Source organism: Fukomys damarensis, unplaced genomic scaffold (assembly GCF_012274545.1).
Source record: "Fukomys damarensis isolate Sample0158 unplaced genomic scaffold, DMR_v1.0_HiC HiC_scaffold_2, whole genome shotgun sequence".
NCBI lineage: Eukaryota > Metazoa > Chordata > Mammalia > Rodentia > Bathyergidae > Fukomys > Fukomys damarensis.
The window spans coordinates 16,474,329-16,500,251 of NW_022900914.1; the positions used below are offsets into that span (position 1 = coordinate 16,474,329).

General features: G+C 41.6%; 1 protein-coding gene across 1 annotated transcript in view; it reads left to right on the plus strand.

Moving 5' to 3' along the window:
- Positions 1 to 25,923, plus strand: part of Crim1 (cysteine rich transmembrane BMP regulator 1) — a gene marked incomplete at its 5' end in the record, with an annotated part of 141,562 nt that overhangs the window by 91,749 nt on the left and 23,890 nt on the right. Inside the window, 6 exons of the mRNA XM_010611427.3 lie at positions 4,193 to 4,321; positions 12,425 to 12,581; positions 14,982 to 15,103; positions 16,224 to 16,433; positions 20,386 to 20,601; positions 24,246 to 24,467. Of these exons, the coding sequence (XP_010609729.1) occupies positions 4,193 to 4,321; positions 12,425 to 12,581; positions 14,982 to 15,103; positions 16,224 to 16,433; positions 20,386 to 20,601; positions 24,246 to 24,467 (1,056 nt within the window). The remainder of the gene's footprint in view (positions 1 to 4,192; positions 4,322 to 12,424; positions 12,582 to 14,981; positions 15,104 to 16,223; positions 16,434 to 20,385; positions 20,602 to 24,245; positions 24,468 to 25,923) is intronic.

Consider the following 25,923-nt stretch of genomic DNA (forward strand, 5'->3'; position numbering starts at 1 on the left):
CATCCTGTAAGCACTACTTGATTGAATTTTCCTTTGACCGAGGCCCACCTTGTGCTAGCAATATCCTCATTCTCCCAAACAAGGACATCCTAAACCATTTCTCTCCTTTGAAAAAGGTCTGCTAATTCATCTCCCTACCGAACTAGTTTAAAGGGGGTGGTTTTCTTTGTTGTACAGTGACGTCTGTAGAAGTTTTGGCAAGGCCTCTATTCTCAAACCAAACTCTGTTCACCAATCTTGCCAAGGACAGAGGATTGCCATCATCCGTCCAAAAAGGCATGTACTCTCTGGCATGATTCCTGTGCCATACCCCCATGTAATACAAGAGCATAGAAGTGTAGAATTTAAATGAGAATCTTCTGGTCTGTGGACATCATTTATTTTCTGTATGCAAAGAGCACTGTTCCATAGACTGGAGAAAAGTGGACTACCAACCATTTGTGATAACCACATTCCAGGAAACTATAACTTAGAGACAAGCGGAGTACATGTCTTATGTATTTCCCCTAATGTGTCCTCAATACACAAGCATAGTGTGATACTGATTCTAGGTTCTCTAAAATAACCTCTTTTCCCACTGAGAATTTCCTTGTATTGAAATATGTGTTTAAAAAATCCAGCCATCTCTTTGATCATTATTATTTCAGGATTGTAAATGCAGTGTTTATGTAAAATACTTTCATTCGGGATGATGTCAAATATGATTCACTTTGGTGTCATTACTCAAAACACGGAATTGAATTTCAGTTTCTCACAGCACTTCTTTCTCGAAGAACTACCCTGATGTAGTGTGACTAGTTCTGAGATTACATATTAATACATTGGACTGAAATCAAATTCTCAAATGTGTTGGATAAGATCAGATTTTTTTTTTGTAGATCATTTATTCCTGCATGTTTCCTTTGTAATGTTGATCTCACAGAAAGAGAACTATTATAGATACTGACTTACTTGATGGAAAACTGAGCAGTAAAAATGTTGGGAGAATGATGAAAAGCAATAGGATGTAGGAAATGATTTCAGATAAAATATTAGGTGACACTGAGGGGCCTACAGATACATCCATTATGAATCAGGTTAGTCAAGGGACAGAATCACAGCAGTAGGGACCCAAAAAATGTGTCACCACTGGGCTTTTAAAATTTGTCCCAGTTTCTCTCCATGTAGAAAGAGGATATTTATTTGTCAAATGTAGTCAAATGAAGGACCAAGTGTTAAGATGCCTTTCAAAAAATTAGACTTCTGTCTACAGTTACTGAATCGCAGTGAATATTGTTGGCGTCAGCCTAAAGTATCAAGGGGAAATTGAATAGTTCCAGGGTAGATTGACAGTTGTCATAAATCAATGATTTGTTCACATTTTCTGTTTTAATATTAAATATTGGAGGTGTAAGAATTTGTGGTCTGTACACTTAGCTGTTTGTTTCATTAATGTGGGTCATAAATGAGTGCAAAAATGTTAACTTTGTAGGGACACAAAATAATTTCTCACCTCTTGCATGTGACCACCTTGTCAGAAGCCCAGCAGGCTTCCGTACAGTAGTAAGACTCGCTTTACCCAAACACCTACAGTGCGCATCTCAGGACCAGCACCTATCTAGCAGATGCATTTGTTTTTCATTGGTTTGATGGATCAAAAGCTACGATGTGGAATGCAGGAGGGAAATGTTTCCCATCCTGGAGAGATAAGTGTTGTTTGCATGTCTGTGGCTGCACATCGCTTGGATCAGGCATGGAACTGTTCACATCAGTGTATTTTCCCTTCATCTTTTTAGCCAAAGATTATAATCCTGATCCTACTCATTAATCATAATATGTCCTCAAGATAGCACAGGCATCACTGCTGAGGGAAAATATCGTTTAGAAATGAAAGATCATCTTCATAACATTGGACAATATGTTCTCTTAACAGATGCCCACAGCTTAGTGAAAATAAAATTCCATACCACCCCATGGTTACTATGCATTTTTGGTGTCAGTTTAATCTTTCCCATTGTATATTTCTCCATGCTACATTTTCTGAAGGCAGAGGTATCAGATAAACTTCATATCTTAAAGATCGGTGAAGAGTGAGTACAAGGTTCTTCTGGTCTGTGTAAATAAGCTTCAGTCTTGTTTTTTAACCTCTGAACTATCTATTATGGCAGCACATGCAGTCTCCTAATCCTTGGTCGAAGAACTCTCCAGAACATAGAACTCCTTCTCACCAGGACAACCTATGATTGGTTTACTTAGAGCTGATAGAAGTTTTCCTGTCTTAATACTTGTGTTTAGAATGATTTTGAGATGCCGGGTGTGGTAGCACATGCCTGTAATCCCAGCACACAGAAGGCTAAGACAAAAGGATTGCTTTGAGTTTGACGACAGCCTGAACTACATAGCAAGCCTCTGTCCCAAAAAAAGAGAAAAAGAAAGAATAATTTTGAGAAACAATGGCTGTGTTGTGGCTGAGGGCTGGAAGAGAAGCATTATTTTTGGTGGCTAACGAGCATAGTGATAAAAAGGAAAATGAAGAGGTTGAAAATCAAAAATGTTTATGTTATGGTAAATTTTAAGAGAACATAGGAAAGAAATGATGTCTTATACTTTTTATGCTTATAGTTACCTGTCAGAAAGAATACTTTAGTCATTGAAAAATTAGAAATTCTATAGTAGTGGAAAGTTTATATAAAAAATTCAGGAAGATGCTCTTTAAAACATATGTTGCAATAAAAGCAGAGAAAACACAGTTCACACGTCATACGTATTTTTATTGGGAGAATGCTGTCAGAGCATCTCTTTCCTAAGTCATCATTGTCTCCTGCCTGTGAAGTGTTGAATCACTGTCCACTTTTAGTAGGTGGATTAAAATGTAGAACTCTTGATCGTAGGAGTGGCAGCTAAATTTTGGTCGCTCATTTTGGTCTGTCTTCCGCCGTGACAGGAGATGAAATTGGAGAGGACAGTGTGGGCTAATGGATAGAGTTGGACAGGGGGCCAGGAAACACTGTTCTGTTCTATTCCCAGCCTGCTATTGGTTGGTTGCTGTGCAAACTTAGATAAGCCATTACTCTCTCTGCACCTCATGTTTTCCATCTGTGAAAACAGGTGCAAACATTCTGTGCTTGGCTCCTTCACGAAGATGTTGTGAGAAACAGCTTACTTTGAAGAAGTTCGTAGTATCTTTTGGTCAAAAAGGTGACACATCAGTATAAAAACGGTCCCATATCTGTTCACCACAGAGCAGGTACCATTAAACAGGATATGCAGCAACTAAGAATGGGATTTAGAGTCAGATTGCCTGAGTTCAAATCTTGGGCCCACCACTTGCTACTGCGGTGACCATGGGCATGTGAGGGCACTCTGTTTCCTTATGAAGGGGATGATAATAGTGGTCACCTACTAGAGTATGCAGAAGCTTAAAGCATTATGAACAGAACAGTAGACATTGTATAAAACACAATGCGCTTTATGTCAGTGTGTGTAGTAACTATCGCTCCCCAGAGCAGCTCTTCATTCTCAATGTGAAAGTTAAAGCATCCCTTTCGATCTGTTTCTTCTGTGCCTTTCTTCCCAGCATCCCTGCTTGTTCTTTCTCCTGGATTCTTGTGCTCTCCATACCACACCCACAAGCCCCTGAGCCTAGTGGGTAAGCTTTTAGTAACCACTACCCATCATACCATCTATCATAAGTAAGGGAGTGTCACATAAAAGATAAAAGAGTGCACAGTGAAATCATTGACATTTATCAGCTGTGTATTGATGATTATAAAAAAATAACTCCCAGACCTCAGGAAAAAAACAGAAGAACATTCAACAATTTAAATGGAGTTCGTTCTAACCTCTTGTCTGTATTCCTTAGCAGTAACCATCAGAAGGATTGTATGAGGCAACCAAAATACAGAGATTCCTCACACATAAGAAAGAGTAGCTGGGGTGTAGCTCAGTGGTGGAACCCTTGCCTCATGTACGAGTCCCTGTGTTCAACCCCCAGCAATAAAAACAAAAAAGAAGTGGAGCATTCACATTTTCGAAAATCTGAATTAAAATAATTTGTTTCAGGGGTAGTGATGAGTATAAAAGTTTAGAATTTGATGAATATTATCCATTAGATTTTTGTAACCTGCTGTAGGATGGGACTTCAGAGATTGAATAGCATCTAAGAAGTAATCATATGTTGCATTGACTTTTTTCCCCCCTTTTTCATTATTAGAACCAACCTACATCACAATCGATCCACCTGCCTGCGGGGAGTTATCAAACTGCACTCTGACGGAGAAGGACTGCATTTATGGTTTCAAACTCGATCGCAGTGGTTGTCGAACTTGTCAGTGCAAAAATAGTGAGTAGACAGAAGACTGTATTTTCCTGCAACCCTAATATGATATTGTCAAATATATGATTGAATATCTTTTGCACTCTGTTCACACATTCACTTGACAGTGTTTACAAAAGGGCGGAGATTTTGTTAACACAAACAAAGGCACAACCGTCTGGGGCAGAAGAGCCGCCCCTTCGTTCTGGTTTTCATCTTTGCTTCATTGTATGTACGAAGTCCTTGCTGTCCACTGGATTTGGGGATGAAGTCCCAACAGGCTTCGGACTGTGGCCTTCAGCCACTCACTGGGCTCCCTCGACAACACCCTTGCCAGGGTTATCAGATGACAAAGAAGTCCCTTTCCACACATGGTAGCCATGCCTTTAGAACGAGCTTCACACTGTCGATCCCAGTTCTCCTTCCATGGACATTCCGACCTGTACACGTTCTCCTGGCCGTGACCTCTGAAACTAGATGAGTCCAGGCGGCTGGTATGCCCTACAGGCTTAAAACTATATTGAGTTCCCCTGATTCTTCTACCGTAATAAACGTCTCAGTATCCTTCACCATCCCTCGGGTGACAGGGCTTCTGGAATTTACATGGTCTTTTCCATTTTCCGACACACAGTGTGTCATTGTCCTTACACAAAATGTGGCTCAGAAACAAAATATTCCCACGTTTGGCCTGATCAGTGCAACACAGTGTGTTGTCTAACTTAGCATGAACTCCTTGAATTGTACCGGGTAGGCTAACACCGAGTTATAAGCAGCTGGGATCACTCGGTGCATTTTACTGGATCATGGCTGTTACATGGTTCTGCATTTGAACATTTGCCTTTTTTAATCATACATATTTAGGGGTACATTGACCAGAAATGATGCTACTAGATTTAAACCATTTTCCAATTTGTCGGGATATTTTTTAATTTTGATAATACGGTCTTTGTGCCTTCTATCATATAGTAAATAAGTACACTGTATATGTCTTCATCTAAATCATTGAATTAAATTCCATAAAATCAAGAACAGAGCCCCATAATATGTCACTGAGCACAGTCTTCACACCTCAAGGGGTTGTAGTTAGCTGACAAGGTGTCATCTCCCTCTCCACAAGAAAGTCTAAGGCACAGTGCCTGGTCTCTTGCCTTAAGTAGGATGCATTGCACGCTCAGCTTCCCTTTGCTCGAAACCTTATTTTGTAACTAAGCTGAAGCTGGTAGGGAACGGCTTCTTTTCCTGAACCCGTGATGGCTCTTGGTGGTCAGTGCTTTGTTTTCTAATTTCCAAAAGTCGCAGGTGTAACACTTCTTTCTGAAGAATTTCAGTTTGAAAGAATCTGTAGTGGTTAATGTCAAGCTTTGTTTTCTGTAGTTTGCAGAAATCTGTGTTGCTTTGGCTTGATATTTGGTCTGTTTTCTAAAATCTCCTTGTTCTCTCTGCTCTCTCCCAAAAGTAGGCAGCAGTCCTATAATAAGCAGATTCTCTGGGGGCCTCGGGGCATGGTAATCCTAGGCGCAGAGGTTTGAACTTCGTGAGCATCTGTAGATGCTTGCTTACTGATGTGTTGGTTATCTTGGGCTTAACGTTCCTCTTAAACTTAGTTGTTCATCGCTGGTTTGTAAGGTGTTTTTGATGAAGAAGATACCGAGTAGGAGTTGAGTAAATTCTGTGCCCCCAGTTCCATGTCAGCATCACGTTATCTGAATGGTGGAATTAGTGCTAAAAAAGTTTGTAAAACAGATTTTTGTGCTTGTAATTGCAGTTGCTGCCTTCTTTAAATTTTCTGTGAGCTTCTGCCCACTTAGGACTGGCCTGCCTTCCTGCAGTGGACTCTCGTCTTTTGTACCTGCCTTTAAAGAGCCAAGCTCACTGGAAGGTTGCCTTGGCAGCCACATTTGTTTACATAAATGACCAACCTTGTCAGTTTCACCGAACATAATTGATGATTGCATCATGAAGTGTTTATATTTCAGTCCTTCTAGTGCCTCTTCAGCTATACGTTGCATCTTAGACACATGATCATACCTAAATTTTTTCCTAGACATTTAAAAGTCTAAAAATACAGGTTTCATTATGCCTAGTCATGTCACTGGTGTCCTGAGTTTTGCTGTGATAAAATGTTGGCCCCTGATCATGCTTATATAGGAATCCTGTTGCTTCATGAGGAACTTTATCGTTAAGTCCAGAGAAACAGTATTCACTCAGTTGTCACTGGAGCGAGTCAGAAGGTGGTAACTGATCTTTCCAGTTGAGACTTAGGAAGATCTTCTCTGCCACCTTGAGCTAACGTTGATTTCTGACTTTTTGAAATGAATATCCGTGCATACCCGCTGTAGCAGGCCTCTATGCTCGTTCATATTTAGGAAGAAATACATACAGGAGACATTGCATTGTGTGTTAATGATTTTTTACACATAAATCTTTATTAACCATTATTTGCAACTTTTACCTATTTGTAGAAATATCTAGTCTTTATTCCTTTATTCCTCTCTCTTCTTCTTTCACCACCTGCTGTGTTCTGTGTAATAGGCATTAAGGCCACAGAGGTTGATAAAAATGCAAGATCTGCTTCAAGAAAAAATCTCCAATAGCTAAAATACTAATAAAATAATTACCAGGTTAAGCCAAGTACTGTAACTTTTACAACACTGAATCTGCTGAGAGGAAACATGGGTGCTTTATGAAAATGCAGTCTTTTGCTCACAGCAGAGTAAGGAAGTCACCATCGTTCCCAGGTCTGTCCTTGGTGCTCAGCCCTTAGTGCTCCCTGGTTTTTGGCTAAGTGAAGGAGCAGGGAACCTTCAGGGTTGAGGATACCTTTGGACATTATTCTTCTCTAATCTCCGATTCCACTCTGCTGTCTCACTGCTCTGATCATACATCCATCACTGAGATGCTTGGCCTGGATCAGTCTCGCCACCTCACTCTCTGTCAGCCTGTACTAAAAAATGTAAACGTTGGTTGATGTGTCAGTTTGTATACATCGTACAGAAGTCTAAGCTTATGCACTTTGTACCTTCCCCACTTCTATGAGCCATGCTGATTGTTTGACAACTGGAGGCCACACCTTTGGGAGATGGGTCAGATTAAACCAAATTACTGAGTCCTAGGTTGTCAGATTACTGCGATTGCTCTCAGCTCTCCTCTCAGGCTTTGGGACTGCCGTATATCAGAGGGATCCAGGCAGTTTGCCTTACTTCTCAGCGCCAATGTGCCTTCATCTGTAGAGGACAGAGACAGTACCTAACAAGTGGATTATCTTGAGAATCAAGTCAATGAATGAGGACAAAACTGTCTTCATTGCCTGACGTGTGATGATAGTTTACTCTGCAGGCTGTTTTATAACATGCTTTTCTGAGTCAGCCTAAACTAGCTGATGTGGAAAACCCCTAGCTTCCTGTCTTCCCTGTCCCCACACCTGCCTCAGGTTCTTCCTATGTTCTCCCAACACTTGGACCAACAGCTTTCTTCTACTTTTTAATTTTAACCCTTCATTGTTCTCTTTCTGCTTCAGAATTGGAGGGAAAAGCGAGTTCCTTACAGGCAAGTAAGGCATAGTTCCTTTTCCCATTGCAACTGCTTCGTAGTTATCTTCTCCACACGTCTTCCTTACATTATCTTTCTGCATTGCATCAAAACTTTTTAACATCCTGTAGTCCCAAACATTTATGCTTAAATTTTCTCTTAGGATTAGGCCTAGTTCTTCTCATTGCATCAGATTTCATAAAGGCCAACACCAGATAAAGTTTTCTCCTTTTTTATTGATTTGTTGAATGCCTACAATGGGCTAATGATTATGAGGATATAAAGAAGGTAAAGTGTCTTGACCAATGTTGGTAAAAAATTGGCAATGTCCATGATATGATAATATGTCATAATGACATTACAGCATAATCTTAGTGATATTATGGACATTGCATTAGGATTAAGATAAAAACCCTGTGCAAATATGTCCTTCAAAATTATGTGGAAACCACAAAGGATTTCTTTTTCCTTGAACATATGGTAGTTTTGCTTTTAACCTGTAGCAATAGCATTCTTATAAAACTGCTAAGCAATGTATCAAGGGTATATGGAGAATTTATGTTATGTGTGATTCAATTTCTAAATGATATGTTTAGAATAAAGCAAAATATAGTAGAAAATGTTTAGGAAAGTACAGTAGCCAGAAAAATTGAAATTATTGATGCTGTTAATATCCTTTCATTGATACAAACTGTTAATAACATTACTTTTTAAGCAAAAATGTTTATTACAGTCAGACTGTTGCAGGATGCTTCACCTTACAATATAAACTGGGTTAAGTGACATGTGAATTAAATGACATCAATCTTCTGGCATCATTTTGTCCACATCTTTAGGTGGATTTAGCTGGCTTATTGATAACTGCTCTTCCAGTTTTAGCATTCTTTGATTCTGGAATTATTCATGCTTTAATTCACAAACTGTCAGAGACAGGTAAAATTAATGGTAGCAAGGAGGAAAAAAACTTGCATATCTTTCATGAAATATGTACCTCTGTCAAGCATCCCAAGCAGGTTGTGGCGTCAGACACAGGGAGGTCAGCTGTTTGTTTCCATTTCATTGTGCTTCTGAAATAAGACCAACAGCTATCGGGGTCAAGATTGGGACCATTTGCAGTGCTGCATTTTTAAAAATTTAATCATCTCAGGAACGCTATTGCCATCCTTAATCAGTAGCAGATTGATGGAAATTGCTGGTCTCCCAAGAGTCTGAAGTACTCCAGCAAAGAAGTGTGCCCCACAGTTCTAGGGGCCCCACGTACCCCGTGATGTGCATGAAAGCTACATTGTATTCACTCATAATCCTGAAATGCATGGTGGGCTGGAGATGGAGCTCTGTGGTAGAGTGCTTGTCTAAATTTATGAGAATCTAGATTTGATTCCCAGCCCAGAATACAAGAACAAAACCATGAATCATGTTCCTTCCCAAAATAAAGTAAAACAACAGCAACCAGAAAAACAGTGAACGATGCTCCTTACAGTTGTGCTAAATCTTGGCCCTAGGAGCATAAAAAAACTCTGTTTTCTTCCAGAATGAATAAAAAGCTTACTATGTAGTAGCTATTGACCAGCCATAATGTGAGGGCCCTGTAGTTTGCCATTTTTTTTATCACTTTCTCTTCGATGGTAATTTCTCCCCATGGATGATAAAGCATTTTTAGATCACAGTAAAGTCATAATGCTGGAAAAAATAGGAACATAAAGCCCACTTTTTTTTCCTGTGATTGCTTTGAGTGATGTACTAAAGCTTTCCAAACAAACTTATAACCCCATCACTAGTAAGACTAAGAGATTTCTAACCTGTCGAGTCTGCTCTTTAAATCTTTACTTTGATGCTGCATTACTTTAAAGAAAAAGCCGAAACTGATGCACATAAATCTTAAGACTTCCTTCTCATCTTTAATGTTTTCTGTTTCTCAACTAGAAGATGGTATCTTGAGATGTTAAGCGACTGCTAGTATTTTGAAAAATATTCAGTACTGTCAGAGTCAATCTTTTTCTCTGTTAATATGACAGCCCTGATGTGACAGTAGAGGAGGAAGTAGCAAGAACACTGATTGATGCATTTGTTCAGCAAAATAGTTACTGAACAACCCCTCCATGCCAAACACCAGGACAGTCCCTGGACTGTCGACCCAGAGAAAATAGGATCCTACCCTAGAACTCCCTTGTGTTGGTGAGCAGGATTGAGATAGTTCAGACTGGAGCCTGCAAGTGGGTGTATGGTCCCAAATCCGGAGGGTGCTAGGTAGGGGGTTTTGCATGAGGTGGTATGGCTAGTATGCTTTCTAGTTAATAACATGTATCTTTATTTAGACATGACAGCCTTGTGCAATTCTCTGCATTGCAAAGCAGATAGGATAGTCAGCTTTCCATAACTGTAAACAAAAAGGCTTCAGATAATGAACTTATATAGAAGAAAGGTTTATTTCAGATTATAGTTTCAGAGGTTTCAGTCCATGGTTGCATTGGCCTGTTGCTTTGGACCTGTGGCGAGACGGTACGTTATGGTGGAAATGCATGGTAGGAGGAGCTGCTCACCGTGTGGCAACCAGGAAGCAAAAGAGAGGAAAGGGCCAGGATTCCACCATGCCCTTCCAAGGCATCCTCCAGTGACCTGTCTACAAGGGGATACTTCCCAAAGGTTTCTTCACCTCCCATAGCACCACAGGCTGGCAGCAAAGCCACAGGGAGCGATTCTGTAATGCAGCATGGAGATAGATCAAAGACACAGTTCTTATCAAACAGTTTAAACTCAGGTGGTCATGCAGCATCTTTCTTAAGGGTAAGTGAAGAGCATTCTAGAACATGGTCTGTGGAAAAGCCTTTTACAGGACCAGAGTAATGAAGGCACAAATGTCCACAGAATCTAAAGATTCAAGGATTGAATTCCCAAGAATGCTGACTCGGGGAAGTTCTAGGAATGCTTGTAATTCATCTGTTTCCTAACAAATCTACTTGGTATCATGACTTAAAAATTCTCATAATAGAGAAAAGAGTTTAGATCTATGTCAGAGAAAGAAATGTAGCTATTAAAGCCTTTTCCCCTCTTTCATCATTCTCTTAATAATGGGAGATGAGAAATAATGGCCTTCCTTCCAAGTCATAATTACAAATTTTTAAATGAGCCATTTAGAATTTCTCTTTAAAGGATGCAGATTAGTATTCAGTTGCTGCACAGCATGGTACAGACCCAAGAGGTTATGCTAAATGCTATGTGTAATGAAAGGTTTATGAAAATGACAAAGCAGAATAGTATGCCATAAGTCACATTTTCCTTTTTAAAAGATAGCAAATTAAATATGCAGATATTGCCAGCTGATTCATAGAAGGTGCTATCTTAAAATATTTATGGAAAACAAAGACCCATTTCACCTATTAACTGTAGTTAAGGTTTAATTTTAAAGTACAAGCTCTATCTGTGGAGGAGACAAATTGGTTTTTCCAAGTGATTTATATTATTGCATTATGTATATTGTTTTTATTATTTGGACTCATTTACGGGGTGTCCAGATAAAATAAAGATGTATTGATTATCCCTACAATGGTCTCTGCCTCCCACCGCACCAGTCCGCGTGGAGTAGCATTCAGCACTGCCACACGTGCAGCTGCCTGCTTTACATCCGGTGCTCTTTCCAAGTCCGCCTTTGACTCACACAGGTCTTGACTTACTTTATTAATACCGTCCCGTCACGCACACTTTTACTACCTTAACGTTTTTATTCGCTGTGTTTTCTGTTAAGCTCTGTATCACCTTTTAAAATCATGTTAGAAGGCATCTATTAAGCTAATATATTCAGTAGTTCTTTTGACAATCACCACTGTTTCTATTCTCCTGCCCTGCTTTCTAAAATAATGTAAAATAACTGAGTAACAGAGGACAGTTAGAAATCACTCCAGGTCCTGCTAACAGGGGACAGTTTAAACCTTTGAATAGTTAGTTAGACATTAATATGAATATTTCAACACATACTTGTCAATTAATAAGTATCCAAATGCTTGAATTTGTCAGCCTGTATGTAGGGAAAGTGACAGCTAAAGGGAACAGAGTATTTCATTTTCTATCACGTTGTAAGAGATTGCTTTTTTTTTTTAAAGAAAGGGTAAGAAATCCATTCTGCTACATAACACTGGGCAACATTATGTGATACATTTTAATCCCCATGAGAGTATTCATTTGTAAACATATAAATGCAGCTTCACCTGTGATGGCATGCAGTAGAAATAAAGTATATAATGGAATTCAAAGTGTTAAGTTTCCAATTCTCACATTTTAACATAAATGTCATCAGTTTCAAGACACTATATATGAAAAATACAGTTGGTTATTAATTATCAGTAGTTACCAGCTTCCTCTTCACTAGAAGCCTACCAGATTGGATTGGGCTTCAGAAACGCACGTCAGAGCTCGACTTTATTTTGGGTGTTACTACCAAAGCCATGAAATAATTCAGCATTTACTTTTGGATTATAACTCTTGCCATTGTCCAGCTGAGAAATTTGTATCTGTGAAAGACCAGAGGGTTCATGGGAGACACTGAAGCAACGTGTGTTCTGGTCTGTTCCTCTTTGGAAAAAATGAACCGTCCATGTGTCTTCACAGGGGAGGAGATGTGCGCGGGCCTTAAACAAGGCTGCACCCTGGACTGTCCCTCTGGTTTCCTAACCGATGCCCACGACTGTGAGATCTGCCAGTGCCGCCCGAGGCCCAAGAAGTGCAGACCCATCATCTGTGACAAGTACTGTCCGCTGGGATACCTGTACGTATTTCCCAATTCACAACACCTACCAAGGACAGCTTGTTGAAATGTTAACACCCGTTCTGTTAGCTTTCTGTGTGTTAGTGACTGAATCAGTGGTGGTTTAAGTCCAGAATGTCTGTATTGGTTTCGTTAAGTAATTCAGAAGGAAGGGATCATCTCCAAAGATAAGAATCAAGTTTTATTTGACCTCTTTTTTGGAGATGAGCCAGATAATACTCTGGTCTTGTTGTGTGAGGCTTCCCATAGCACCGTCCTTTGGACACTCCTAGGGGGGTGGATATGGACTTGTCATGAGGCCCCACTGCTGTTAGTCCTGCAACTCTTCATAACTGCCATGGGCACTGTTCTAATCTAATTGATTTGTACATAAGGATCAGTTGAAGGTCACTCCTGTAAATATCGAACATCCTGCCCTCTATACTCTGATGTCTAACTTTGGACATAGTCAACACTTGATAACACTTTTTAAGTCAAAGTAGATAATTTCATGGGGAAAATAAGGCATATTTATTTCTTTGGTCTGTATTAACATTTACTTCTGCCTTTATATCAAGTCAATCCCTTAAAAATCACCTTTGATTTGATCCCTGGTACTGAAAAAGAAATCACCTGTGAAAACTTTACTATATCATTGTTTCCCTTTTGCTGTCTTTCTTCTCAATCTTTCTGCCTTTCCCATGTTATATAATGTCAAACTACAAGGGATTTAAATCCATCATCATCTTTCACCCATCTTCTTTCAGTCATCTTTTTTATTTTTTTGAAAATTCTAAGTTTGGGAGGGTAAATTTTAATTCTCATTTAATTTGGGTAATTACATTGGGAATATTCTTAAAAATTAAAATATAAATCCTCATGGTTCCCAGTTCTAAAATATGAGTATGGTACCAATAAAAGTCTAGTTATTCCATCTCTTTCTGTATGTAAAGTATCATCATCCTGATGGTAGTAGCCACAACCATTTGCTACAGTATTATGACAGTTTAGAATCAAGGCCACATTGAAATCCAGCCCACATCTTGGAGATAAATCTGTCGGAAGACGAGAGATTTCACTTTGTATTCAAGGAGAACCCACTTGGCTATTGTGGACACTGTTTTTAAGGACATACTCTGAGAAAGACCTCTTGACCAGATTCCTTATGGGAGCATTAGGCAGCACAGTGAACTTCGTACATGCTTATGGTCAGGATGGATGGATTCATGGAGGGAGAGACAGACAAGAAGAGCAAACAAAGCCTAGGGACATCTTGAAAATGATACTGTATCTGACATGAGTATGAATAATTCGGTATGTTGAAATGAGATCTTCATGATCAGTACTTTCTTCACAAAATGGTTGCTTGTCACCTAGACAGTTGTCACATATCAAAGGTTTCTCACAGGTCTGTCATCTTTTACATCCCCTTCATTGGTCCTGGGTGAGAAAGAATGAGTATTTTCTTTGAGTTGGGAATTACAGCTGGCCACTCAGTGTTAGTTAGGATGAAACGTGAAGGTACACACAGAGCAGTTCCTCCTCTGCCTCCAAGGAGACCAGTTGGGCCGAGACTGTGGAGGAGATGGTGAGCCTGCGAGTCCTCAGCCCTGAAGCTGTGAAAATGAGGCAGCAGTGGGTGGGTGGGTAGGTGAGCTCCTTCGAGCTTACTCTCTGTTTAGGAAAATAAAAAGGATTTGGTTTTTCTGAGCATTTCCTTGTTTAATTCATTTTATGTAATCTTTCTGATCAACACAGGATTTGGGACGAAGGTTCCTCCAACATTTTCTTTTACCTCCAACACTCTTGGTTCATACCTCGTGACTGGAGGCTTTAAAAATCCATATTTTTTTTCCTTATTCTTTTCTAATTAGACCTAATAAAATAACGACTGCACACTGACTGATGAAGGTTTTCATTCTTTGTCAACATTTATGAAGCCTTCCCAGGTCTCTTGAGTTATATCTTCTATAGGTTTCAGTAGATGTATCATTAAATTTTTTACTAGAGTCTGGAATTTCTCAGAGAATGTGTCTTGTGAGGAAGCCTGGGAGTCCAAACAAAAGAAGGACCTTTGTCCCTAATGCTTATCTCCAGTATTGTTCACCCGGAGTTGCACATTCACCTTTTCCTGTGGTGACACCGCTTTTCCTAATTAGATCAAAGGTCATGTCTTCCGGGATTCTGACAGCCACATCCCAGAAACACAGAAGTACTTGGGCACTTCTGAAGCGTGGTCTTGGGTGGGCAGTGGCCATAGCTGCAGGGAGCTAATCACACCTCACCCCAGTAGCTCTGAGAGCAGAACCAAGTCATTCTGCTTAAGCGGCAGTATCCCTTCCTTGAACCCTGGTCTGAGTGCTTGGGCATCATCTGAGACTTTTTGATTTTCTGACCTCTGGCCAAATTTTAATTACCCAGGAAGAATAAGCACGGCTGTGACATCTGTCGCTGTAAGAAATGTCCAGAGCTCCCATGCAGTAAAATCTGCCCCTTGGGCTTCCAGCAAGACAGTCACGGCTGTCTTATCTGCAGATGCAGAGGTAAGTATGAACACAGCCCTGCCCCGCAAAGCAGCCAGGGGCATGGAAACAAAGAACGGAAGGACATTTTGTAAATGAAATAGTTTAAGTGATTGCTACCTACTCTGACACAGTGTCTCTCTGTAGGACCCTCCCATAGGACTCCCTTTTCCTTTCATCTTAATGAAATAAAAGCTCAGAACAAAATTTCAAGTAAGCATGTCATGGATAAGCACATTTGCCAGAGTAATCAGTTCTTAGCTCTGCAGTTTTACTTGTGTCTGGAACTTTAGCCTCAAGCTAAAGTTTATCTCACTGAGCCTACCTGAAGCCTACTTCTGTTCAGGAGTGGTATTGGTACAACTGATACAGTAAAGAGCCTCATTTCATTGCCCTTGAGGGCAGGTGTAGGGTTTCCCAAGCACTTGCCTTTCCAGAGCTGACCCTGGGTATCCCCTCTGCTTGAGACTCTTGCTGCAGGGACATTCCTGAAGCCTTTAACTTTTCTGCCCTTATCTCAGCTAGGGCTCCACCCGTACTGGTCCAGTTTGCTGTAGTTATCACCATGAGACATAGATTAAGCAATAGAACATCCCTGAAGTTTACTTCATGTTTTCTCCAAGTTGAACAGTTGCCACCTTAGTGGTATTTGAAGGGGCCGCAGTTAACGAAAATCTAGTCAGTTTGTTCAGTGGTTGGTTCTGTGGGACAAAAATCGATTAGTTGTAAGGGGCCCAGGATTTCTCCGTGGAGCAGAGCTTGTGAAGTGATGATTCTCCGTATTAAGTAGACATATGAGTATGTGACATCCATTATAAAAACCAGTGCTTATTGTGGAAAATATGACAGAGTAGAGTGAAAAGAGATCAGCAATAATCCTACCAGTAGATGAGAAATGATTTTTCAGTCTTTTGTTTTTTGGGGGGTTTTTTTCTTTTTCTTTTTCTTTTTCTTTTTTTTTTTTTTCATCAAAACTGAGAGCCTGTTAACTTAAATTCCTTTCCTGAGCATTTCCCATGGCACTGACTATTCTCTGTAGACGTAATGCTTGGTGGCTGGGTTCCATTCCATGTAAGGACACTACAGGCCGTTTCTCCTGTGCTGTAGCTGCTTCTTTACCAGGCTGCCTTTGTCTGTCCAGAGGTCCCTGCTTCAGCCGGGCCACCTGTCCTGTCAGGCACATGTCTGTCCATGGATGGCCGTCATCATAAAAGTGAGGAGAGCTGGCATGATGGGTGCCGGGAGTGCTACTGTCACAATGGACGGGAAATGTGTGCCCTGATCACCTGCCCAGTGCCTGCCTGTGGCAACCCCACCATCCGTCCTGGACAGTGCTGCCCGTCATGTGCAGGTAAAAGCTGGCTGCCCTCTCGTGTGCTTCAAACGCAAATGACTTTTACCTTGTGGGGCCTCGTACACACCTGTGACCCTGTGGGAAATGCAGGGGTAGCACCTGGGAGACTTTTCTGTTCTTGTGGCATCTGTTAACAGCAGCCACCGAATCACCCCAGTATGATAAATGATTAGCCAAAAACCAGAGAAAATGCTAAAGCCCTGGAAACTGTTCTTATTTTTGAATGGTTTACTCGATTGTATTGATCTTTGAACTGCTTTTTTTGGAAAGATTTCTGGGTATATGTGCTTAAATCCACCTCTGCATTTTACTAATAGTGCCGTAAGCCTCAATACCTTAGTTAATTTGAGGAAATTGGTTCTAGTTTTATTTCACAAAAGCTTTTCTAGTAATATTGGAGAGGGAGAGAAGTATTGAAGTCTGTGGTGATTACTTTTTCTTAAATTAATGCACATGTGGCACTGTTGCCAAATGAAAAATATCTAAATTGACCAAGACCACACCACCAAGACATGTGAAGTCATAGTGGTAATCAAGATAAGATATTAGAAGAACGGAACCGATCTGTAATCCCTGGGGGTTTGGATTATGGTTGTCAGCAGCACTAGTTATTACCGTAATGCCTCACTAGTAGTGCCTTTTAGTTAAAAAGCTCAGCATAGTTTTATATCTATTATTTCTCCCTCTGTGCGGGTCACTTTGAATTAGGAAGAAAATACATTTAGACTGTCTTTCATTTGGAAAACAGACGAAGAAAAATTAACTCTCTTACCCAAGTAAAATAGCTGGAAGGCCAGGGAGCAGCGAAGTCTCTCAAATGTGACATCAGATTTCTTTTTCTTTTCTTTTTTTCTTCTCTCCTCTGTAGCAGGGTTCAAACTCAGACCTTATACTTGTGAGGCAAGTGTGGCACCACTGAGCTAAATCCCTAGCCCCTGTGTCAGATTTCTTTTAAAGTTTAAATATACTGTTGTGTTTTGGAATCATGATTACCTTTCTTCTGGTCCATCCTGGTCCTGCTTATGGATCGGTCTCTCTATGGAGAAGGTATAGCCAGGAATCTGAGGCTTGGTCCTTTGCAGTAAGGCAGGACTATCCTAGGAAGGAAAGTGTCTCGTGCTGGGCAGGCTGTACCTGCATTCTCTGCTCTGGAAGGGGACAGGGGAAAAGGACAAGTGAAGTCCCTCTCAACTCTGAGGTCCTGCACACCTCAGTAACCATATATGCAGACTGACAGGGAATTCCCACCCCTTTAGAGAAGCAGAGGCAGATAACAGTGGAAAATAAATAGTTTATTCTGTTTCCTCGGGGTTCCTTTGGGTATGCTCTAAATCAAAACTCCCTTTCGTGTATTTTGATAGTTAAATGTAAAAAACCGCTGTGTCCCCTGCATTGAAAGAGAAAGCAACAGTTTAATGAGTTAGAACTGTTTTGGGGGAAGGAAAAATCATTTTCCACCTAAGACCCACTCTTTAGTCACGAGTGTGAGTGTAGAGAGGACAGACCTGCACGTGGCTCTCTGGTAACACATGTCCTCCTCAGTGAGAGTGTCCAAGCGTCAGACTGGTAGAAAAGCAAAGGCATGTCTAAAAACAGATGATTGACCCAAAGCTGAAAGTCAGTGGAACCAGAAACACCTTCATCTGTTAAAGAAATAAGGAAAATCTTATTAAAAATAAAGTTATTGACAAATTATTGTGTGTGACTTTTTAGGTGATATGCATGTAAAAAGCACAGCTCTGTGGATGGCCATGTAGGGGTCTGTTTTTTCCAAAGTCTTTACTTTCTTAGATTGTCATGTGTAGACTATTACGAATAGACTCTGGAGCAGTGGTCCCCATCCTTTTTGGTACCAGGGACCAGTTTCATGGAAGACGATCTTTCATGGACTCCACCCCCTCAGCTGCACCTCTGAACATCAGGCCTTAGAGTCCCATGAGGACTTAGCGTGCGACCTAGGTTCCTCTCTTGCACAGTTTGTGGTAGATCTCGAGCTCCTGTAAAAATCTAATGCTGCCACTGATCAGACAGGAGAAGCTGTAAATACAGAGGAAGCTTCACTTGCTTTCCTACCATTCACCTCCAGTTGTGCAGCATGGAAGGCCATAGGCCAGCACTAGTCTACAGCCATCGTACTCGTGGATTCCAACTTTAAAGAGTATTTTTACCCCTCTCACAGCTGTTGTTGCTGTTCCTGCTACTGCTGCTGCTGTTTTGGGGGTGGTTCTGGGATGAGTGAGCAGCTCCCAAACTCTTCCGTTACAGTAGTCACCAGACAATATTGCCTCATAGTTTTTTCTTGCTCGCGCACCACTCTTTTCTTTCCTGTCCATCTCTCCAGCCCTCCCTTGTGTTTTGGCTGAGGCACATAGGATAGCACAGGAGTTAGGAAGATAGGCCACCTCCAGGCGCATGATCTTTCTCCTGACCACTCCCCTTCATGTCAACATTTATAATGTGGCAGTTATCAGTTCTCTGGAAGCCTATTTTGAATGCAGTCCTGGAAATGATCCATGATCATTTCCCCAATATTAGTGTATGGATGCTCTTTGAAGCATTTTGTTCTTCTTCGTGGAATATAGGAAATACATTTTTATCTGCTTGTCCCAGGTTAATTTTCGTTGTAACTACCTTCCTGCAGTAGGTGCATACGCTTAAAGATTGGTACAGCTGCTTGTAAATGTAAGCATTAATGTAGGGTTTTTTGTGACCTCCCCACTTGGTCAAAGTCCTAGTCTTTCTTAATTCTCTTGAAATCAAAGCTGTATGGAGAGTGAGCTCCTTCACTGGAAGCCGGCCCACACCACCTCATCTCTTGAGTATGGGTGACTCTCATGCTGACCGCTGCTTTGAAAGTGACAGCACTGATCGTCTGCACACAGCATAATTCTCTGGGGCTCCTCTTTCGTGGAGCTCCAGGCCTGAGCTAGCCATGATGTCTCCAGACTATTTCTCAGCGGGATTCAACACTGTTAGCACCTCCTTGAAGTACTTGTTGTATTTGGCCTACGCGAATATGGTTAATGTCTTCATACTTCTCATTTTCCCAGCACAACTTCAGGGCAACTCCTAGTACCTCTTCAGACATTTCAACATTAAATTCCCTCTCTATCATTATCATCTCACCAAGGGACCAAAACCGCCTCTCCTTTGGGGAGAGAAATCATAGTTATCATCAACCTCTCAGCATTTACCTCTGTGGATGGTGATATCACCAAACAAATGTTTAGTCTCAGGTGAGGGTTTCCAGACTGCCGATTCCAAAGGAGCATTCCTGCTCAGAGTGCTGGCGGCTGGCCAGCCAGCTGAGATTTAGGTGTGGCCTGTTGACAGCAGCCGTGTGTGCACACATACAAGGGCTGAGCTCCCAGAGATAATGAAGTGGGCAGGGCATACATCATTTGGAAGTTGTTTAATCTGGAGGTGTATCCATCATCTGGACAACCAAAGACTTCACTCCAGGGCTTTAGCTACACTTAATACTCTGAGCTCAGTTTCCTCCAGTGTACAACAGAATAATAGTGCCTTCCTCACAAGGTCGATGGTAAGGAAAGGAAATGAATAAATGTGAAGTGCTTAGCATGGCACAGTGAGCATTCAGTAAATGAGAGATCTGTATTCTAAACAACCCCTGCGCATCCCCTGAGATGCTCGAACAGAGTCGGTCCACTCCCCGTAATTTAATTTTTGTATTGAATTCGCTTATGACTGTTGATAGATTTAAGCCACTTAAACCTCACTTCTGAGGTGAGCTCTCTGGCCAATGTCTTCTATTTCTATGCATGGAATATTTTTGCCTTCCTCACGGTCTCTCGTTAAGCATAGAATGAAATACTCCTCAGACAATTCATCTTTCTCTCCCTTAAAGCAAACTCCGCCAGGTTCTTCAGGAGTCGGAAAGCCTGCAGGTGAATAAGATTTTGTGTTTTGATTCTGTGTCCTTCCCCAGATGACTTTGTGGTACAGAAGCCAGAGCTCAGCACTCCTTCCATTTGCCACGCGCCCGGAGGAGAATACTTCGTGGACGGAGAGACGTGGAACATCGACTCCTGTACTCAGTGTACCTGCCACAGTGGCCGGGTGCTGTGTGAGACAGAGGTGTGCCCCCCACTGCTCTGCCAGAATCCTGCGCGCACCCAGGACTCCTGCTGCCCACAGTGCACAGGTAACCGCCGCTGCGCCTGACACACTTGGCGGGGAAGGGACGGCCTGGGCACTGTTACCTGTTACAATTAATATGTTAAGGATCAAAAGGAAGTAAGTGGCTAACACTGTGTATATGTATATAAGGACTACTATTTTTTTAAAATCATTTCTCAGACCTTAGCTGGTAAATTTATGATCATAAATTTATGATCAAAAATTATGTCATAATGAAAATTTGGCACAATTTTAAATGTTACTGGTTTTATAATTAAGATACTACTTTCAGTTAACACTAGACTATCTGACTTTTACAAGAGATATTTAATGTGATATAAAAAATCACCAAGTGGGCAGAACATCTGATTTTATTTTGATGTTGCTTAATCTTCCCATCTTTTTAATTTAAATTAATAACTGCTTGTCTTCTGAACATACATCCTTAAATTTTACTGCTCAGTAAAACTTAAACCCTTGTACTTTATTAGTATTTTTTCATATCGGCTGTCCATAATCTGTCATTATATCCCGCATATTCAGTGTCATAACCCTCCCCAGGCTCATGCCGATGGTATCTTTCTGTTGTTGTTGTTATTGGGGATCGAACTCGGGTCTTGCGCTCTGGAGGGAGGCGGCAGCACCACTGAGCTAAACCCCAGGCCCTTGATGGTATCTTTGAATGATAGCCACGTCACTGGCTATTATCACTGTGCATTGTGGCCAGGCGTTAGCACCTGAGTACATAATCTTTGGTGTCATTTATCTGATGAGCTTAATTAGTGCAACATTTTTTCTAAAGTAAGGAATAGTCCATATGTATTGAGTTTTTACGCTATGTGATGTACTCGCACTATATTTTGTATCCTTATCACTTTTACTCATGTTTTCCATTAGCAAAGAGTTGTGACTGTTCCATCTTCCTGGTAGAAACCACTTGAGTGGCCTGTTCACTGGTGACAGTGAGCTTGTCTGTAGCATGTTATTCACCAACCAGGCATTCATGGAATTCCTGAATTGAACCACAAGGATCATCAGAATAATTCAAACAGAAACAACTCCTGTCCTGTGGAGCAGTAGTCCCAAGAGAGGAACCAACAACCCAGTGGTCTGCTTCAAGTAGATAATGATAAGGGAGGCAGAGGAGTGCTGGAGGAGGGCTTCAGGGTACAGTAGCCCGGGAAGCATTAGCTGGAGTCAGAAACACCTGGTGCCATTGGGGCAAGCACTAGTATAATACAGGAATGGCCGTAGAAAAGGTGGTAGGAAGGGTCCATCTCCAGGACCGCTAGCCTAGATTCCTTGGGAGGCACCCGACTGGCCTCAGGTTCAGCGAGGAGGAGAGGGGTACTCCTGAGAATGCCAGGCGTGTGCCTGTGTGACAGGACATCTCCAGCAGACACGTGTGCACAAAGCCCCGAAGGTTCTTGCCTGCCCGGTAAGGCGTGGCATTCCTGCCTTCTTCCTGCAGATCCAACGGCACAGCGAGTTGTGTGCTCTGTGACTTCTCACCGATAAATTTAGGCCTGGGTGTCTATTTTCTCTTTCCATATAACTTGGGGATACTTCGGTGACATCCCTCATCTTAAACCTTAATATGTTTTGTGCTGTATGTCAGTATTCCAGAGGTTGCTCTTACAATGGTAAGAGCGTACCTAGAATAATTTATATTTTAAAATGTACCATCCACCCGTTGATCTTTTTGGAATTTACATAGTTTCCAGAGCGTTGGTTTTCACTGTCATCTCATTGCATCTCCATTGCTATTCCTGCCTCCTCTCCTAAATTTCTAGACCCAAAGTTGGTCATTATTTGCAAGAGCTAAGCCACTGTACCACATAGAATGCTGGTGATTTACAGACCCAGTGTGGAGGAGCATGAGCTGTCCTTATTTCCAGCCAAATAAAAGGTAGCAATGGTGAGAGTCTTTTTTTTTTTTTTTTTTTTGAGACAGGGTCTCACTATGTAGTTGAGCCTGACCTAGAACTCACTATGTAGCCCAGGCTGGTCTTGAACTCACAACGATCTTCCTGCCTCAGCCTTCTGAGTGCTAGAGGATTACAGGCATGCGCCACCACGCCTGGCTGCCAGAGTCTTAAGAAATTCCCCATAGGTATGGCTGACCTTGGAAAGGTCCCCAAGAAAATAACACCATTTTGCCCTTCTAATCTGCTGGGTGTGGATGGGATCTATAGGACTCTACTCAATTGGAATAGGACCCAAGGTGCTTTGCAGGAGAGTGGAACCAGTGACTCTTCTTTCATTGTGTCTGTCTTTGGGACCGGTAATAGGAGAGCTGATTCTAGTTCAAAGAGGAGGTTTTGGCCCATAGCGTTACACTAGCTTCTCTCTGGCCCTCAGAGAGGGCCCCAAATGAAGCAGCCCCCTTGGTCCTCCTAGAGGCACTTCTTTTCAAATCAGACTTCTCCGTAGGGTGTCCCTGTGAGGCAGATGGAAGGAAAATACGACATTTAGAGTTTCTGTGTTGTGTGATAACTCCATGTCTTTCAGTTATTTCTGCTTCATGGCTGAAAATAGCGGAGTTCATGCAGTTGATTCATGAACATACAACTCAGTGGTGTAGCCACTGAAACAATGTCATTCTTTTAGAGGTTTGCTGGGCACAACTATCATGACTATTTCTAGACTCTTGAGTGGTGACGGGTGGAAGTGTTGTCTTTCATCAGAGGAACTGACATTTCTAAAGTGAGACCCTCACTAACTTAACATTTTCCTTTCTTGCATCTCAGTCAGGTTTTTTACTTGGGGGTTGCATTTCTCATTGATTTTAGTGGATAATAAGATCCCAATAGAGATATATACTTCCTGGTGATACTCAGTTCTATTTCATGCTAAAGCTTGGTCTAGGGACCTAAGCCTTTAAGAGGAAATTCACTGATAACTTGCATTCTCTGTGATTTCATCCTTATGTGTGATTTGGATTTCTGTCAGGCACTAATGTGAATGCCTGAACATTGGAATAGGTGTGTTTTGAAAGTCTGGTAACGATGACAATCTGTTCAGGTATCAATTGGTTAGGATGACATGTGGCTGCAAGTAGGAGAAAAGCCCGCTACAAATTTTTAAACAAACAGAGATTCATTTTACCTACCTTACAAGAATGTGGGGGCAGATGTGCAACAGCACCGATTCAGTGGCTCGGTAATGCGGGGGCCTTTCTCTTACAGACATGGTAAAAGTGTTGGCGCTCCAGTCAGCACATGCATACACAGGGCAGGAAGAGAGTGGAAGGGTGGTGGTAGCAACACACCCACCCTTAGAGGAAAGTGAAAGCTTTCCCAAAATCCCCTCCTTGGCCATGGTTGCAGGGGAGACAGGACTGTTCTGATCAATTTACACCATTTTGATCCTATTTCTGGACCACTCTGCAGAAAATTAAGAGTGTTAAGCTGAGGAAAAAGCATAGACTAGTGTGGAATAAGCAACAATCTCTATAATATACCTTTTTTTAATCTTTGTTATTCTGTTTTAATATTCAAGACCTGCCTGAATTGGACTTCCTGATTTGTGACTGAACTCTTTTTTTAAGGGGGCTCCCAGAGCCACAGAAACTAGGTGTGCTTTTAATAAGTCTGTGTGACTCTTACTGTGTTGCCCAGTGGCAGCCTGCACTGTCTCCTTTGCCGACCTGTACGTTCACTTTTCCAGATGAACCTCCTCAGCCTCCATCATCCCATAACGAGAGCCTGCCTAGTTACTGCAGAAATGATGAAGGCGATATGTTCCTGGCAGCTGAGTCCTGGAAGCCTGACGTCTGTACTAGCTGCATGTGCATGGATGGCGTAATTAGCTGTTTCTCTGAATCATGCCCTTCTGTATCCTGTGAAAGACCTGTTTTGAGAAAAGGCCAGTGTTGTCCCTACTGCCTAGGTAAGATCAAGAAAAAAATATTCTCTACCAGGGGCTCCTAGGTCAACTTTGACAGCTGTTTGCTTGGATCAGTTGATATGTTTGAGATTGGCTTTTCTGGTTAATATGACACAGCCCCAGTGTAGGAACCACAAGCGGGGGAAAGATGCAGATGGTGCACTCCCGAGATAAAACACGCTAAGGATAAAGAAGTGCTCGGAGGACAGCACTGTCACACTCTGCTGGCACCCTTTGCTGGTTTAGGCTTTTCATTATCAGAACTCTTCTCTCCACCCCGTTCCTTGCAGTGGCCTTTTGAGTCACCATTTAGTGATAAAGATTGCCTTTGCCTTGAGATTAGCTAAATGTGCAATATTGGTCTCCCTGTTTTTTGTGTCTTGTGATACTTGCTTGAATGTCTTCATGCCACATGGCTGTCAGCATTGATAGCAGAGGCTCACAGCATGAGGCCTGAGTAACTGACAGTCACCTCTCCTTCTTATGACCCATGGTGATACATTTTGTAAGCAGAGGACATGTGTCTATTAGCCCCTAACATCTGCACCAAACTGGTCTTCTGGACGTGGGCCAGAAGTTGTTCCAGAGACCAGAGGCAGGGCTGAGACAGCTGGCATCTCTAATCAAGGACAGTCCCTGCTCCCAAGGCACCCACTCTCTTTTATTGCTTTTGAATCCAGTAATATTCATAAAGTCAAATGAAAGACGGCACATCTCAGTCCGTTAGTGAACCCATAATGAATGGAGCAATGAAAACTTAATGCCCATTGTGCTCATTACAGTTACAGGTGTTGCGCATATATTGTTGGAGACATTGTGTGCTTCCTGGTCACAAACCACAAGTGTTTGGGATGACACTGGCCACAGAGCTCGGTGGCAGTTAAAAACACAAGCTCTGCTCTCAGGAATTTTACGGAGCTAGATTTTCACAGTGTAATGGCCATAGTATTCAAGTTAGGGACACCGGATTCTCTCCTTTAGTATGACCATTTGTATAATTGTTTCTTCAAATTATGATCCTTCTGAGAATGAAATGGAGAGTATTAATAATTATGGGACAACAGCCACAGACCAGGAGTGTCTGTACCAAAACAGGACATGTGGTAGCTCCAGGGAAAGAGACTGCCCGGAAGCTTTGTAGCTCCTCAGTGGAGCCAAAAATATATCAAGGTGTACATCCAATTTAGCACTGCTTACTTTTTCAAAGCACTGACCAAAATTCATACAAATAATGGCACTGCCTTTGGTGAGAACTAAATGACAGATAAAACTAGGCTACAGGAGGGAAGGGTATGGCCAGTATTACCCGACCTACTTATCAGAATTTCGATCCTAAAAGAAAGGATTTTTAAATCAGCCAGCAGCGCTTGGATCATCCTGGGAAAACCAGGGCCCAGGAGGCCTAAGAATTCCATGTCACTTTTCAGGAAAAAAAAAAAAAAAAAAAAAAAAAAATAAA